This window comes from Pelobates fuscus, chromosome 4 (genome assembly GCF_036172605.1).
Source record: "Pelobates fuscus isolate aPelFus1 chromosome 4, aPelFus1.pri, whole genome shotgun sequence".
NCBI classification, from domain to species: domain Eukaryota; kingdom Metazoa; phylum Chordata; class Amphibia; order Anura; family Pelobatidae; genus Pelobates; species Pelobates fuscus.
The window spans coordinates 340,108,567-340,125,877 of NC_086320.1; the positions used below are offsets into that span (position 1 = coordinate 340,108,567).

Here is a 17,311-nt window from a genome sequence, read left to right on the forward strand (position 1 = left end):
GAAGGGGAGATTTAACGAGGTGGTTAAGGTGTACATCATGTAGTCTGAATAGAATATGAAAACCCAATTAGAGCTACTACTTAACTTCTGCTAGAGTAACGTTATCATGTAATTAACTTGTTTTTGGAATGATTACATGAATTATTAACTTCTCAGTTTGCATATACAATTATATTAAATGTCAAAGTTTTATTCAGTTATTCAGGACAAATTAACAAAAAAATCAGAAGGAAACAAAGATTGGATTTTAATTTTCAACGTCCCCTTATTTTGCTAGGTTAATTTTTTACAAAGAGGTATGGAATGAATTTGTATTGACTAATTTTCCCTGGCATATGTAAGAATTATATTATGTGGTTTGATTCGCCAATGGCATATACACAGAAATTTAATTTTAAAAAAAAAGTTTTTAAAAAAATAAATAAAATTTAAAAAGAAATTAAACATAAATATATAAATGATAAAGCAAGACTGAAATGAGAGCCTAAGCAAATAAAAGCTTATTTCTAATAATAAAACACACAGCTCAGAGAGTAGACATTCAAACCTTTCTTACAAGGTTAGGCTAGAGCCCAGAGACATCTCAACATGAATTCTTCTCTAAAAGTCACTTTCAGGGTCATTGAATAATATGCAAATTTTAGACAATTCCAAAGTAATTTCACATTTTTGGCTAAAATAACAGAATGTTTTAAGATACATGACTTTGTAAATTTTGCCAAGTCTGTTATCTTGGGCTATAATTTGAAATTTACTTTAGCCAAATTCGCTATTGTGCCTGCACAGTAGCCGATGAGCCCTGGTGTAAATATAGGGCATGTAAGACCACAAAATTAGGAAAATATAGCGATCTGCGTGGAGCTCTGTCAAGATGCGACTGAGCAGCATAGCAGTCAAGCCCCTCCCCCCATATACTTAATTTAACAAAAAAATCTATTTCTTTTCAAAACTTGATGCAATGATCATTATATTAAAAAAAATAGTTTAGAGGTTACAGATGTCCTTTAATAAATGAACTGAATGGGGGGCGGGGCCGGGCCGGGCCGCCGAGCTGGACGGTTGCAAGAAAGCTCAGCTCCTGAAAATTACTAAACTTTAAGCCTTTAACCTACAATTTTCAACTTCATAGCAACCCGGCAGCACTGGTCCTTTGTGCAAAGGGAGCCCTGGATCCAGGGAGAGGCTGACTCCTCGAGTTGCAGTCCCCTGGAGGAGAAATCTTCGATGTCCCAGTCGGGGCCTTCTCTGGCAGTGAGTGGGGCGGACGGCCGCTGCTCCACTATCCTGCCCAACAGTGCCCAGCCAGAGGCCCAAAACAGCGTGAAACTGGCCCTGTCCCGCCCCCCCTTTCCCCCCGTACCGTTGGGGGTCATCCCGGTCCTCACCCTGAGGCCCAGACCGCAGCAACACAAATAAGGCCCAGTGAAAATACCACCCTGATCGGCAGCCCGGGCACATCATCCAAAATGGCGGACGCCATGTGCGCTGAAAGCAGTGGGAAAGGATGTTCTCTCCTCGCGCTCACTGCAAATGGTAAAGCTTCCAGGTACAAGCTGACCCGACAGCAACCAGCAATAAACACCCATTACAGCGCCCTACCAAGCCAGAAGCAGGCGGACGAAAGGGAGATACAGCGCCCGCACCACAGCAATGGCGAACGACACTCAGCAGTTGAAAACCCTCCCTCCAGAAGAGACGGGGAGCCGGTCTCCCATACAGGGTGCTGCATACCTTTCCTGGATTACCATACCACCTTGACCAACCAGCCCAGACAGAGCCAGGATGTACAACGACTGCCGGCATACAGCGGGACCACGCTAAGCCCACGGAGGGCAATGGCCAAGCAGAGACTCATGAGGACGTTAGCTTATGTGCTCCACCGACCCAAACCTACCCAATACGGGTAGTGTATAAATAAGATTCAACCTGCCACGATAAGCCACCCTCATTAAACATGCCCGAGCGTGACGATAAGGGTCTCTAGAGTGATCTACTATCTCACAGTTAAAGCAGCCGCCCAGCTATAGACAAGCAACATGCATTGCGTTTATAGAGCGCCCTAAGCTGGAAAGGTTAAACTACATTATTATAGTCAGTAACTAACCCTCCCAGCTGCATTTAATAAATATTAAGCTATAGTCAATCGACAATATTCAGAATTAGCCTGTGTAAAATATCACAATGTGCAAATGTTTAGGCATTAAGCCTTTCCGTTCAGACCCTATACTTGCCGTCACTTAAGCTCACTTTTACAACATGCACTGCGATGAATAACATGTTATTAACCATCTGATTAACAAGGCACACAGCATAATGTTATTTTGGAGTATTTTTTAATAATTTCCTTAAAACTCGACATAGCCCCTCTTAAATTGCGAAGTTTATCATTTATTATGCTACATCAGCAAGCTTTACGGCAAACACATTTGCTTTGGATACGCAGGCATGTAACTGGTTTTTAACTTTAAGGCAGATTTGTTGGGCCGATATTCATACATGTTTGTATTTTTTCTTAATAACGTTTTACTTAAAGTCAAGCTTGATTAGTATAAAAAAAAAAATTGTGCAGTCTTAATCAATGCCGTATCTCTATTAACCACGAATGGCCGGTAACTGCTGTTGTGGCTTCACTGGCATGTATGTAACATTCTCCCTGCACTCAAAAATAAAGAATTATAAAATAAAGAATTATAAAAATAAATAAATAAAGAATTATAAAAAAAAAAAAAAAAAATGAACTGAACACAATAATAATAAAAGTAACAAAATAAACAAAATACAAACACCACATTTGTTGGCATTTTACGATATCACCTATATAATGTGTTAACAAAGGAGGTGGTCAGCTCCAGCCTGGAAAATCTGATTACACTCAATGAAATGTAAAAATATAATGAGACAACAAACAAGTATTTTTCTTGAATTACTTTTACAAAGATTCCAAATGTATATCAAAGATCTGTCCTACAGAAGCAAGGTATGAAATGTGTGTATATCCCTTTAAAAAGAGAAGGCTCCTTTCTTTTTAAACACAGATGCTTAAAATACATTTGTTAATTTTTTTTTTTTTTAACAACATAAAAAAAAGTTTGGTCACTTATTGCTGCATGAGAATTGCCATCACGTGGTGCTTTGTTTATTTGTTCAAGAAAGTTTTATGAAGCAAACAAAAAAAAACTAATAAGCCAAGTGCTGTCTGCAAACACAAAGCAAAAAGTTTTACAACATACCTTAATCCAATTTATAATCTTGACAACTTTATATGCTGAAAAAAATTTCATCGGAGGACTGCAGAATACAAGTTGTGATTTTACTTGTAAATTAATGGTTTGGGAAAAAGGAGTAGGTTTATGAATTCGAGAAGCATAGCATTTCATTTTCAAAACTTATTATGTTTGAATCAATCTCTAATATACCCTTGACATAGCGCTCTGTAATGAATTTTTGATATATGTGCTTAGAAGATGTGCTAAAGGCAACATCTTATCGGGGATTTATTCTGTGAAGCAAATGTTTGAAACAAAAAAGTAGATAACGCTAGCACAAAAAAAAATAATAATAATCCACAGCTCTTTCCTGTCTAGTTATTATACTAAATAGCCTCCATATGTTCCTTCGGCTCCTTCTACAACTTTTCCCAAGCTGCATTAGAACTAACCCACAAATCCCAGGTTCCAACTCTTCCCCGTCCTCAAAGTGACAATTGTTGGGAATTAAAAGTGAGCTCATAATTTAAAGGAACACTATAATGTCAGGAACACATGTATCCAATATCAGTAAACTCACTTTTCCCCCCAAAACAGCTTTGGTCTTGCGGTAGCTGGCCCTGCCTGGCCTTTACAAGGCTGAGATCATCAATTTAGATCATCTCAGCCAATTCAATTCTTTCCAATAGGACAGTATTGGGAGGTTATTGCGCATGCGCCAATCAGCATCTCCCCATAAAGATGCATTGAATTAATGCATCTCTATGGGGAGCATTCAGCGCCTCCATGCAGAGCGTCTGACTGACTGCCACTAGAGGTGTTACTAGGCAGCAATTTAACACTGCCATTCTCTAAAAAGACAGCGTTTTACATTGAAAAGCCTGCAGGGACAGACTGTATACACCAAAACCACTACATTAACCTGTAGTGGTTCTGGTGTCTATAGTGTCCCTTTAAGGCCAAAGTAGTCGAACTGAAAATGTTGCAGTCAGCTATGCTTACAATTTTGCTACTTTGACCTTAAAAGCTGAAAATCAGTGAAGTTCACTTTGAATTGACAACAATTTTCACTTTAGTAAAATAACGTTATCAACCACATACAGGAAAAATCCAGAAACAGAACGCTGAAGTGCTTTATGTGTCATGAATTGGTTGTTTTTGTCGTTTAAAAAAGTGATTGATAGCTCAACAGAGAGAACGGAAGTGGCATGTAAGCAGGGCTAGGGCATGCTCTTCCTTCACCCCTTCTCATTGAGAAGAAATGGAAAACTGTGATTGCTCTCAGCTAGGGCACAGAGACAGCTCAATGAGAAACCTCTGATTAGTGAATTCCCTGCAACAGAACGAGTCTTGGTCTGGGAAAGAGGGAGGGCTTACAAAGGCTGCAGACAGCGGATTTGCAGCTTTTGCAAGGGGTGTACCAAAACATCCGTAAACCACCAGGTTTGAAGCTCCCAATTTAACCTTGCCATTGAAGAAACGGGGAACACTATCCCCTATGAGCTACCAAAAAAGGAAAGGGTGGGACAACTAACAGGTAAGTGCAGATTTGATTAAGATGGAAGTGTTCTATATGACTGAACTAATCCCCTAGCCCCTCCATTAACCTTCCCACGCCTAACTCCTTGCCTTGTCAAGGCCCATTCCCCTGCTGCACTGTTCCATGTTCCAGTTTTTTGTTAGTAACAGGGAATTGCTTATCATAAAGTCATATTTATAATGTGTATATAATTGTATTCCTTTTCAACAAATCCACAAAATACACACTTTTTTATTTTGTGGATTTGTTGAAAAGGAATAAAATTATATACACATTATAAATATGACTTTATGATAAGCAATTCCCTGTTACTAACAAAAAACTGGAACATGGAACAGTGCAGCAGGGGAATGGGCCTTGACAGGGCAAGGAGTTAGGCATGGGAAGAGTTAAGTGGGAAGGTTAATGGAGGGGCTGGGGGATTAGTTCAGTCGTATATAACACTGCCATCCTAATCAAATCTGCACTTACCTGTTAGTTGTCCCACCCTCCCCTTTTTTGGTAGCTCATAGGGGATAGTGTTCCCCGTTTCTTCAATGGCAAGGTTAAATTGGGAGCTTCAAACCTGGTGGTTTACGGATGTTTTGGTACACCCCTGCAGTTTGTCATTGGAAATGGGGTCGCATGGACGGCCATGTTATGTGTTATATCTATTGTTATATCCTGTTTATTGTTGGGTCATTGCCAGGGAAGATTATGTATGGCTTTAAAATGCCGTGATGGTTGTTGGCAATGACCCCAATTGTTATAATTTATGATATATTTAATAAAGCTGTAGAAATTGGTTCTGTGGTTTATTGGGTCCTGGGCATTGGGTTATAGATATGCTGTGATACGACGGTGCGTATGTCATGTATTTTAACAGGAAAGAAATAGCTTCAAGAATGTAAATCCTGTCTTAGGTTGAACTTCTCAGCAAGCACACTGGGCACTTGCCATCAGAATGTTACGGTAGAAAAGTTTGCTTGGTTGTAATGGGCCAGCTACTGATCAGTCTATAAACGACTGATGTCAACCAGACGTCACTTGGCAGTGTACCTACAGTGTGCAAAGCAGGTATGTTCATCATAAACTACGCACTCCTCTGCTCTAAAAATACCCACTGCAACCACTTCATTAATTGTTACTGTTATTTTAATAAACCACTGGTTCTGGGCTGGAGTAAACCTTGCTGGCATGGACCCCTTTGTTAACAACAATAATAAATATAATAATAATTAAAAAAAAAGCTTACCTGCGATCCCCCGCTGAGGTCAAGTTCTCCCTGCAGGTTAATCATACTCAGGTGACGTCACTCCCCATCGTTGCAGCAGGAGGGACGTCCCTAAGGAAAGACGGACGGGAAGACTTGGTGGCATGGAGAGGGAAGCCATGACACATTGGTCGCATGCTATGTGTGCTGACGACAGGTGCCCAATATACAGAGAATTAACAACGCTGACGGAAGTGCATTTTCTCTGTATGTGTAGAGATTCTTAGTGAAATGCTGCTTATACAGACTGCAAGCACCATGGCCACTTCAAATCACCAAGGCTGCTTAGAGTAACCCTTTAACTCCAATGAAATCAAATTAAACACACAAATGTATTTATAACCGCACAGTAAAAATAATAATGTGATTTGAAGTTTATATAAAAAAAATCCGGTTATTAGATTTCAGTATAATTTAAAAATTATCTTACTTCATTTATAACATTTTCCTTACTAGCCCAGAGTAAACAAGAAAAAACTTTTTTTCCCCAAGCCTTTTTTTTAGTTCTTTTCATCATATCCAGTTGTTGGTGGTATAGATACATGTCCATACAGCCTCAATGGGATGCATTGGATCAGTTCGGTGTCCTGCGGTGTCATGATTTACAGCTTGTATAATCTCCATTTCAGAAAATACTGCTTCTACAACTGTGATCAAAAGGTTCACTGTGTCACATCCCAGAAAATGAACGATCCATGTTTAAGGCTGTTGATGGCTTACTGTAGTGGATGCATTTTCCAAGCTATACACCCCCAAAAAATAAATGTAAAAAAAATATATTTTTTTTTAAAGGTTTTTTTGCTGCTGGTATTGGTCAGAAATTACATGTAACTAATATAGTCACCTGCACCTAAGTTGCCAAAAACCATGAACAATGAACTGCCCACCTCATGGGTGCCCAAAGTGTTATGCATGCCTTACTTGTAGCTCGCATACAGATGATCAATGGCAGTAGGACCATAAAGTCCCTTCGCAGCAATATGCCATTAAGCATGCAAAGGTTTCCTTTTTTTTATCAACTCTTGAACTGTGAATAAACAATTCCCTAGGCATAAAGAGTGAGCACCAGCAGCCGCCATCTGTTTGTGTGACTAACTACACAGAACAGTAATGATTACAGAGAGTAAGTATCACTCAGGATCGGATCATTTCTAAGTTGGTAAAGACCACCGTGCTCTGCGATCATCTATGATGCATTGCAACACTCACAGGCTGGACGGCAGCAGGTTGGTTCAATTCAAACATTAAAATGTCACATTTAACCCATATACCATTTGTTTTCTTTGTATATTTCTCGGTATCTCCATATACCTGCTGTTTCCCTTATTCATTCCCATATCCAAAATGGACTTATATAATTACGGGCAATGTCCGCGCATGCGCGATGGATCCGAACGGAGGTAGAGACGTGATAGTTCATGTCGGATCCAACCGCAGCAATCGCAGACCTCCCCTAACAGAGAAAGGAACGCAAGTGCGTCCTAGAGGGAGGTGGGATATAGTAGAATCAGACACATACAAAATCAGAAGTAGACGACATAGACAGTAACGTCACTTCCACCAACCATAAGCTACCCGGCGGACATTTCCGCCAACCATTAGACCACCAATGAAATTTAAAATTATAAGATGACCCCCTTATCTACCAATCAAAATAAAGGAAATACAGGTGATTATAATTATAGGTGGAACTATGAAGTAAAGACACAAATGATTGGATAACTGGAAAATTGAACTCCAAATGTGAACTCAAGGGAGGACCCAAGAGCTATTTAAAAGACATAAGGTACAGAGGATCAAGCTACAGCTGACTGAGGAAGCTCCAGGAGGAGTGAAACGCGTATTGGCTATTAGGACTTTTTATTTTAAATACTAAGGTTATTTTATTTGTTTTAAAACCGTTTGTATTAATAAATTAGATTTTTATACTAAGTCCATTGAAGCCTCAAGTACCTTAATTTAGGGAAGTGCCATCCCCCCTAGAGTGGCACAAAACATACTACCCTCAGAGCCAGGACATTAAGGCTCTGGAAAAGGTGAGCTTAATACCTATTCATATTTTTCTAATACACCTTCTAAATTATACTACACATTGCATGTTTCTACTGTTTTTATCTTCCCGGAGGAACATTCCAGCAAGAAATAGTGGTGGGATGCTGCCCTAAAAGCATACCAGTCTTATTTACAGAGCCAATAATATAGGCTCTTTAAAATGTGAGTGATCCATTTCTCACTTCATTTTGATCCACACAGTGTTTTACAAACTGCACTATATTATATATTCTTTATATCTTTCATATCTGTACTAGACGTAGCCAATTCAAACAAGATTCTATAAGACAATCCCTCAACACCTATAGCGCTCCACTTAAGGTATATGTTTATTATATACCATATTTCTTTTCTGTATTAGTTGCTGCTGTTAATCCAAAACAAGATAAAAATTCAGCACTGAAGCAATATCTAAATTTTCCTCATAGAGAGAACCCTGTAAAACAAATGACATATCTTCCAGGCCATCACAGGAATATCGTGCATTACTCAATCTGCTGCTAAGCAAAGTGATTATCCTAAAATGAATTGTCCTAACAACACATATTGTAGTATTTTCTTGACTTTATTTGAAATTACATCATACTATGGTCACTGTCCCCTAGGTGAATTTCTGCACACACTGTTTTCATATAAAACATCAAATGACATTCTAAACACCATAACTACTACAACCCATTGTAGTTGTGGTTCTCGCAGGATACTGGAGCCAGTGGCGGATCCAGAGCCTGCTCTCGGGAGGGGCACTTGTAGATTATTTAAAGAAATAATCCATGCACAATAACCACTACAGCTCTGTGTAGTGGTTATGGTGCTAGGAGTGCTGGGACCCCCTCCCAGAGTAAGTAGTCAAACCGTTTAAGAACAGTTTGACAACTTACCTGGGGTCTGCTGGGATATGGGGCTGTAGTAGGGCATAGGAGCAGTGGTGTGTGTGAGTGGTGAAATGAGTGAGGGGTGCAGTGTGTGTGAAAGGTTCAGTGCGTGTGTGTGGGGGGGTATGTGTGTGAATGTGTAGGGTGTTTGGGGCAATGTGTGTGGGGGGGCTGTGTATGTGTGGGGCATAAGTGTATGGGGCAATGTGTGTATTGGGTGGCAGTGTATGTGTGTGTGGGGTAGTGTGTGTGTGTATGGTGCAGTGTGTGAGTATGTGGGGGAAGTGTATGTGGGGGAAGTGTGTGTGTGTAGGGGGGCAGTGCATGTGTGTGTGGAGCAGTGTGTGTATGTGGGGGCAATTTGTGTGTGTGTGTGGACAGTTTATGTGTGTGTGTGGGGCACGGTATGTAGGGGCAGTGTGTGAATGCGTGGTGAGGTAGGTAGGGGGGCTTTTTATACAATTTTTTTTTTGTTTTAATAAAAGTAAATACATTTATGTCCCCCCTCCTTTCTTACCTTTACTGAGGGAGGAGGGGGGACATTTCTCCATCCCTGGAATTCCGGCAGGAAATTCCCTGGTGGTCCCAGTGGTGAGAGTGAACTCTAGCCCACAACTCCAGGGCTAGAGTTCAGTCGCGCGAGATCCGGAGCATCGCTACGGTAACCGCGGCAACGCTCTGTGCTCGCGAGACCAGGACCCGGAGGAGCTGCAGGCTGACCTCCCAGGATCTCTGATCTCCCCTCCGGTCCGTGAAGGCACATTGCAGGGCTGGCGCTTTAGCCGGCAGGGGAGAGCCTGTCAGTCTGCAGAATCTCATTCTCATCCCACTTTTCTTTGAATACAGTTAGATCATATAGTTGATCAAGGTTCTGTGACTTGCGCATTTTGTTACTAATATTTCGCTTTTCACGCACAGGCAAACAAGTTTTATTAGGCACCCATTATATTCGGAAACCCCATTATTCGCTTCGCCACCTTTTCCCAAAACTAAGCCTCACTTATGTTACAATACTTCAGGTGAATAAGGTAACATCAAATAAACACTGGTTGCTAAACACAAAAAATCTGTTTAAAAACTCACAGTAGTCTTCCAATAGAAAAGTTAGAATGCTACCCCTACCTCTGAACGGCCTCTTGCTGCCTTCTTTCACGTTCTCGGATAAGATTTTCTTCTTCAGCATCCATCCGACTAGATAGAAAGCAATGGAATACAACACTCAGAATTTGGTTGGAGTAACCATTTAATAGCATATATTTCCCACAAGCACAGTAAATATTGAGATAAAACAGTTATTTATCTATATTGCAGTTTGTGTTATAACAAGGACAGAACACGGATCAGAGATACATAATTGCAAAACTTCATCAACCTAGGAAAGATGAAAGGTGACTATGACACTGCCGGCTAATGAACAAGCAGCCATGAAGTTTAAACACTTTCTGGAATTGGTGTATTAACTAACTGAGCTACCTTAACACCATGTAACTTCATTATCTCCAGGCTGCTGCTAAAGCTTCTGCGAACAACTGTAGACATTCAAATAATTTCTATCTGAGCATACAGAATGTACCGGTATATTGTTTTTATCTTATTAATCGAACATGATTCTGTATTATTCCCAGACTAAGCGAGTTACTTTAAAGCCAGCAGACTGTTGAGTAAACAAACACATAAATCTTAGAAATAAATATTCTGCTGCATCAATTTTCTGCAAAGCTAAGGCCTTTTCATCAGATATTTGTACTCTCAATGCGATCACTTTCAAATATATCTTTAAAGCAGACAGAACAAAATAATTTAAAATGTACACGCAGAAAATCTTTCCGTAAGCCACCAGAGCTTTACACTTAAATAAGATACATTGAAAGAATTCTCTAATGGGGACTGGCACGGCACCAAAATGTACTTGTTGATTTAGAAATAAAAAGTACACAATGAAAACACAATAAGTAAGACTAATCCAGGAAAAAAGTAAAAAAAAAAAAGTATGAAATGATGTTCCAACCTTGAATATGAACTTTTCTTGCAGTAACAGCAGTAGCAGCAGCAAATGGTTATGGTCAGTACGATTGCTCCCGCCACCACGCCCATTGCGATGATCAGTGCTTCAAAGTTTACTAGAAAATAAGATATAGATAAAGAAATTAGTTTCAGTGGAGTTTTGGTAATGCTCACAGTTTGCTGTATCAGCAAGTTATTTAGAACTGTATCTTTGGTTAGTCTTTGAGTGAACGCACAACACACTGTTGAATTAGCAAAGCTATAATTTGACAATTTCTTATTAGTAACCCTCGGTTTGTTTTCATCCATGTGTACATTGTGTCATTAGTGACTATTGCTCTTGGTGTCAGCTCTCGGGGTAACTGTAGCTCACTTAAGAAGACATCCTCATTATGTTGCTATATCTGTGTATATCTGAAAGGGGGGAGGGGGAGTAAACAAGGAATATCAGGACAGGGCAGAAATACTAAATATTTATTTTCTTCAGTAAATACTAAGAAAGAATCTGTGGCTGCAGAGTTGCAATCTCTATTACAAAAGCCTTACAAGAAACAGGTGATAGAAACTTCGGACCTGTGATCTTTAAGAGACGCTATAGTCACCAAAACAACTTTAACTTAATGAACCAGTTTTTGCCTATCAATCTTGCCTCTGAAGTCTAACTGCTCAATTCTCTGCTATTAGAGAGTTAAATGGATTTTTGTTCTGTCAATGCAGCCATAGCCACACACCACACAGCCTGCATGAAACAAGAATGGTTTAATTTTCAATCAGATGTTACCTTACTTTAGAAGTATTCATATTCTGTTCTGTAAATTGAACTTGAATCACAGACATAAGACTCCTGCAAGGTCTAGAAGTTATTACCGGGCAGGAGATAAGACATTCTAAATGTAACAGACTGTGTAATAAAGGAAGTATAAATATTATATCTCTTTTTACAGGAAGTGTTTAGGAAGACCGTGCAAGTCACATGTAGGAAGGTGTGACTAGGGTTGCACAAACAAAGTGATTTAACTCCTAGATGGCAGATAATTGAGCAGTGAGAGTACAGGGGCATGATCTATACAATAAAACTGCTTCATTAGCAAAAGTTGTGCTTTAGAGTACAGAGAGTAGTTCCATGGTAGTACGTGGAGAAAAGGGTCTACTTATCTTTATTCTGTTTATGAATGCTCTTAAAGTGGGCTATAAGTTATGTGTCTGTGTTTGTAGATGACAAAAAAAATCAGGTAATATAATACAGTCTGAACTTGATATAACTTATTTAGAGAGTGATATGGATAAAATGTGGGACTGGGCAGGCAAGTGGCAGATGAGATTTAATAGAGATAAACACAAAGTCTTGCATTTTGGAATAAGGAATCCACAAGCTACCTATACATTTAATGGAATTGAGTTAGGAATAATATCAAATGAATAGTATTTGGAACAAATATAGATAACAAAAAAAGAAACAGTATGCAATCTCGGTCTGCCTTTGCAAAAGCTAGTAAGGTGCTGCCATGTATAAAAAGGAGTATTGAGATATGTGAACAAAATGTAACTTATTAAATATAGCAAATATAACTTATTGCCTCTTTACAATTCAATGGTAAGACCCCACCTTGAATATGTGGTGCAATTTTGGACACCTTAAAGAAAGACATGTCAGAACTAGAAAAAGTGCAGAGGTGAGCTGCAAAATTAGTAAGGGGAATGGATAACATAAATTATGAAGAACGGCTAGTGAAACGGAATTTATTTTCTATAGAATCAAAAAAGGTGCCTCAGAGGGAATATGATAGCAATGTACAAACATGTACAGGGTCAGTACAAACCACTATGTGCTAACCTGCTCAGTAGCAATAATATATAACAGACACCCATTTAGACTGGAAGAAATTAGTTTTTGCTAACAGCAGAGGAAAGGGTTCTTTACAGTAAGAACAATAAAGATGTGAAAATCTCTAGGTTGTCTTATTTTGTTTTTTAAAACTGAATAATCCAGGATATTAATTAATTAATATGCATGTGAACCGGCTGTTGAATCAATGAGGAATATGACTGCCATTCTGGAGTAAAAATGATTTATTTCTTTACTTTCTGTAACATAATCTGAAAGTCCTACAATTATTTTTGCCTTCTTTTTGAGACACAACATAAAGGAATGTTTTTTATAGATTGCATTTGATGGACTTTAGTCTTTTTCCAAACTAGGTTACTATGAAACTATGCATTTTGTGGTACTATAGTTATTTGTCACTAATACAATAGATTTTCCAGTGTGACTCTGTTTACAGTAATCATTCTTGTTCTGTAAAAGTTTACTAAGTTACATAGATTTGCTGGCCACACCAACATTTTTTTAACTCAATGTTGAGAAGTCCATAACCCATTGTGGGATTAGCTGTAGGGAATCTTCCTTTTTTTTTTTTATGTTTTACACGGTTATCTGTAAGAACTGACAATACATCTTTTGATTTATTTGCTGCTAGTCATTGTAACTACCCTCTGCCAAACCTCTCAACATTTTCAGAGGACACAGGAGAACTCTTTCCTTTTAAGGTGTATGGCTGAATATGTGATCAGGCATCAGGATTATTTTGGAATATTATAGGCGTCTTTATGACTCACTAGTTAGCAGTGTTGTAGCTGAATGTGCAATTTGGAACAAGAACAAATGTTATTTTACAAAGACGAACATCTTATATTTATTTATTATAGACATTTATTGATGACTAAATACAAAATGTAAAATGATTTTAATGCTCCAACACTCTCAGGGTCATTTAATAAAAGTGAGCATTTTTGGAAATTCAAATTGAATCCAAAGTGAATTTCAAATTTAGGGAAATGAATTTTAAATAAAACATATAGAGAAAATACTAAAAAACAACAGAATACACCCTCTAACCAGAAAGTACAGGAAGCTTATTTTGTTCAGTGGTTGAGCAGCTAGAAAATCATGTTTTATCTGAACGTGTGGTACATACAGTGGCGGAACTACCGCAGTTGCAGGGATCGCAGCGGTGTTACAGCCGGGGCCGCATTGAAGGGGCCCATCGGGTGGCCCGTGCTCTTAGGGCCACGGCCACCCGATGGAAATTCATTTCCAGGGGGCCCGGTGAGGGCTGTGGTGCTTTAATAGCATGACCGGGCCCCCTGAGATGGCATCAGAGGTTGGGAGGAAGTGACTGCCCTGGTCACTCCTCCCAGCTTACACCAGGATCCGTGCAGGAGGTAGTGGAGGGAGTCAGAGTAGGAACTCTGACTCCCATCAGGCTGAGCCACCACTGGACCCCAGGGACAGTCACCTCCTGTACCTAAAAGGTAGGAAACAGGAAAAAATTATTTTGTATATGTTTGTGTATTTGTGTCTGTATGAATATTTCTCTGTCTGTGTGTTTGTATGTGTGTCTGTGTGTATGTATGTTTGTGTCTGTCTGTGAGTATGTGTTTGTGTATGTGTGTTTGTATGTATCTGTCTATGTGTGTGTCTACATGTGTATCTGTTTGTCTGTATGTGTAGAGGGGCAACATATGGGAGGGGGAGACTATGGGGGTACACTCCTTACACCTTACACTTACCTGGTGAAATGCTCAATGCTTTCTTATGGGGTTTTAAATTACGCTGAATGTCCTCATGCATAGTGTGAGGACGTCCAGCGTCATTAAATGGAACAAAAGTCGTCAGACCACAAGACAGACCCTAGAGGTAGAGTTAACCCTGCAAGGTAATTATTGCAGTTAATCAATAACTGCAATAATTACATGGTCTGGGACACAGCACCCATACCACTTCAATGAACTGAAGTGGTATGGGTCCCTAGTGTCCCTTTAAAAAAAAAAAAATATATAGATTTTAAAATATAAATTGCCACATTTATAAATTAATCTGCTTACAGCTCTCTGGCTGTCAATCAGGACAACTGGTTGAGATACAGGCAATTGCTCAGGGAACCTATCTGGCAAAGTCTGGGCTGGGTTAGAAGACGAGGGTTTGCGAAGATTGCAGATAACAGATCTGTAGCTTTTGCTAGCTGTTTTTAGATATACCGCCAATGGGGGAAAAAAGCATAATAAAATACATGCATGTTTTTATCTGAGGTATAACTAATAAATAGTGATTTTTTTTAGCATGTATTCTTGTTTGGGATATAGATATATATAAGGAGAGCAAAAAAGCAAGTCACAAGAGAGTGCTGAGGACGGACAACAGCACAATTAGCCTGCCCTTCGGTGGATCCCCGCTCAGTTCTCAAGCTGGTTTTAGCTCATCTTGTACCATTACAAAGAAAACCAGACCATGCATCTTAGACTGATTCCACCCAAAAGGGCAGAACAAATCCAAAACACAGGCCGGCTCTCTCTGCACAAGAGATACAGCAACCCCAGGCGATTGTTTTAGCCTTGTTAGGTATCACCAGTGAGGCATAGCTGTCTCTCTAGGCCCTGTCAGCAAGGGGTCCACGTCTGGATTACCCTTTAAGCTTAAGGAGAGCAAAAAAACAAGTCGCAAGAAAGTGCTGAGGACGGACAACAGCTATGCCAGCTATGCCTCACTAATGATGCCAAACAAGGCTTAAACGATCGTCTGGGGTTGCTGTATCTCTTGTGCAGAGAGAGCTGGCCTGTATTTTGGATCTGTTCTGCCCTGTTGGGTGGAATCAGTCTGAGATGCATGGTCTGATTCTCTTTGTAATGGCACAAGATGAGCTAAAACCAGCTTGAGAACTGAGCGGGCTAATTGAGCTGTTGTCCATCCTCAGCACTCTCTTACGACTTGTTTTTTGCTCTCCATAGATATATATAATACACACACACAAAAACATTTTCTGGCACTCTTCTCGAAAAAAACTCTTAAATAACAGCCTTGGTGGTAGGGTGTCAAACTCCAAACACGACACACACAGCAAGTGTGTAGTATAAAGTTTCTCCCCTATAGGGGCCTTATATCTTATATCTTATATTTTTAATGAACCCAAAAATAAATAAAAGTAATCATAACCTAGTGATGATTATCCTTGGCATATCAGATTCTTGTAAGATACATTTCCCACAAAACGTAGGCAGTCGTTGCAGTCTTAACTCCATGTGGAATCCAACATGTAGAGAATTTGTTTATAAGAGACATACTATGCATTTATCTGTATTAAAGAGTATACAGATACGTGGATTTTCTTTTCATAAAATGTATAATGAATTTAATTAATTTTCTGTGAACAGAGGAGGCCCAGTGGGGTGTACTGAATCCTGCAGTCATATTATTTTAGCTTTTTTGTCCAGTATATTCCCAGTAAAGTCTACAGCAAGTCGATTTCAGCACAGCTGGGTACCAGCTGATTACAGCTCATTACCGTCCCTTCCTGAAGAACTGGAGGAGAAGGGGAGATGGGCTTTATCATGATAATGACACCAAGTTGAGTGTACAATCTATGTACAGGATGAAATGTCATCAAAGCTTAGGAGTTTAATTCAATGGGACAAAAACATCCCTTAAACAAGGGAATCTGAGATTGTAAATTGTTACAAAATGAATGGTTTGGTGCAATTGTTTTCAGATGATTTGCAAATTTAAATAAAACTAGCCAAGTCATAAAACCCTCCAACAGTACATGATAAATTAAATTAATATTCCATAAAGAAAATTCATTCATTGGGAAGCACGATTGTACACATCGTGTGACTATATCGAGTAGCATACTTTAACCATAATTGTTGAATACTTGCTGCCAACAACATTTACATAGAATAAACCCCAAATGGTTTGAAATGTTAAATATCACATGGCTTTCGCAGATGGCAATGTCCCAAAGAGCCATCTAGCAGCTATTACAGCGTTTATCACAATCAGAAGGCAGACTCACTACAGCATGTGATTAGAGTTCCACCTAGTGTACATCTTAGGGAATTGCAAGTCTCAGGCTGCTATTTACTTACACCATCTCATAAAGATGTTCGTTTTCCATTTTCCGAAGTAGAATAATTCATGCAAGCCATTGTCACTCCAGTATGAATTTGCAATGACAGATATTAAATGTTAATAACCGTGAACGCTGGGCTTATTTGCATAGATTACAAACAGACGAAAATGCCACATAACTCCCCTAGGGACTTCAGGCAATTGGCTTTTCCATCATTTTACCTTTTACTAATTTACTGCCATGCACCAATGCACTATTATAGGTTAAATGTTTCAATTTCCTCACATAGAGTTCTTTAAAGTATCCAATTAATACAGCTTGTTCCATTTTTTTCCCCCAGAGAATATTAATAAATGTTTCTTTAACTCTCTGATTGACAGCACCATTATAAGATGTAGTTGGTTAAAGGGTTACTCCAAACTCGTTGACCAATTCTGTTTTTACAAGTAGTCATGGTGGTAGAATTTTTTATTTTT

General features: G+C 39.2%; 1 protein-coding gene across 1 annotated transcript in view; it reads right to left on the reverse strand.

Annotated features, from left to right (window-relative positions):
- Nucleotides 1-17,311, reverse strand: part of LOC134609074 (pituitary tumor-transforming gene 1 protein-interacting protein-like) — a 50,276-nt gene that overhangs the window by 12,079 nt on the left and 20,886 nt on the right. Inside the window, exons 4-5 of the mRNA XM_063452460.1 lie at nucleotides 10,934-11,045; nucleotides 10,048-10,116 (exon numbers count right to left, since the gene is read on the reverse strand). Coding sequence (XP_063308530.1) covers nucleotides 10,048-10,116; nucleotides 10,934-11,045 — 181 coding nt within the window. The remainder of the gene's footprint in view (nucleotides 1-10,047; nucleotides 10,117-10,933; nucleotides 11,046-17,311) is intronic.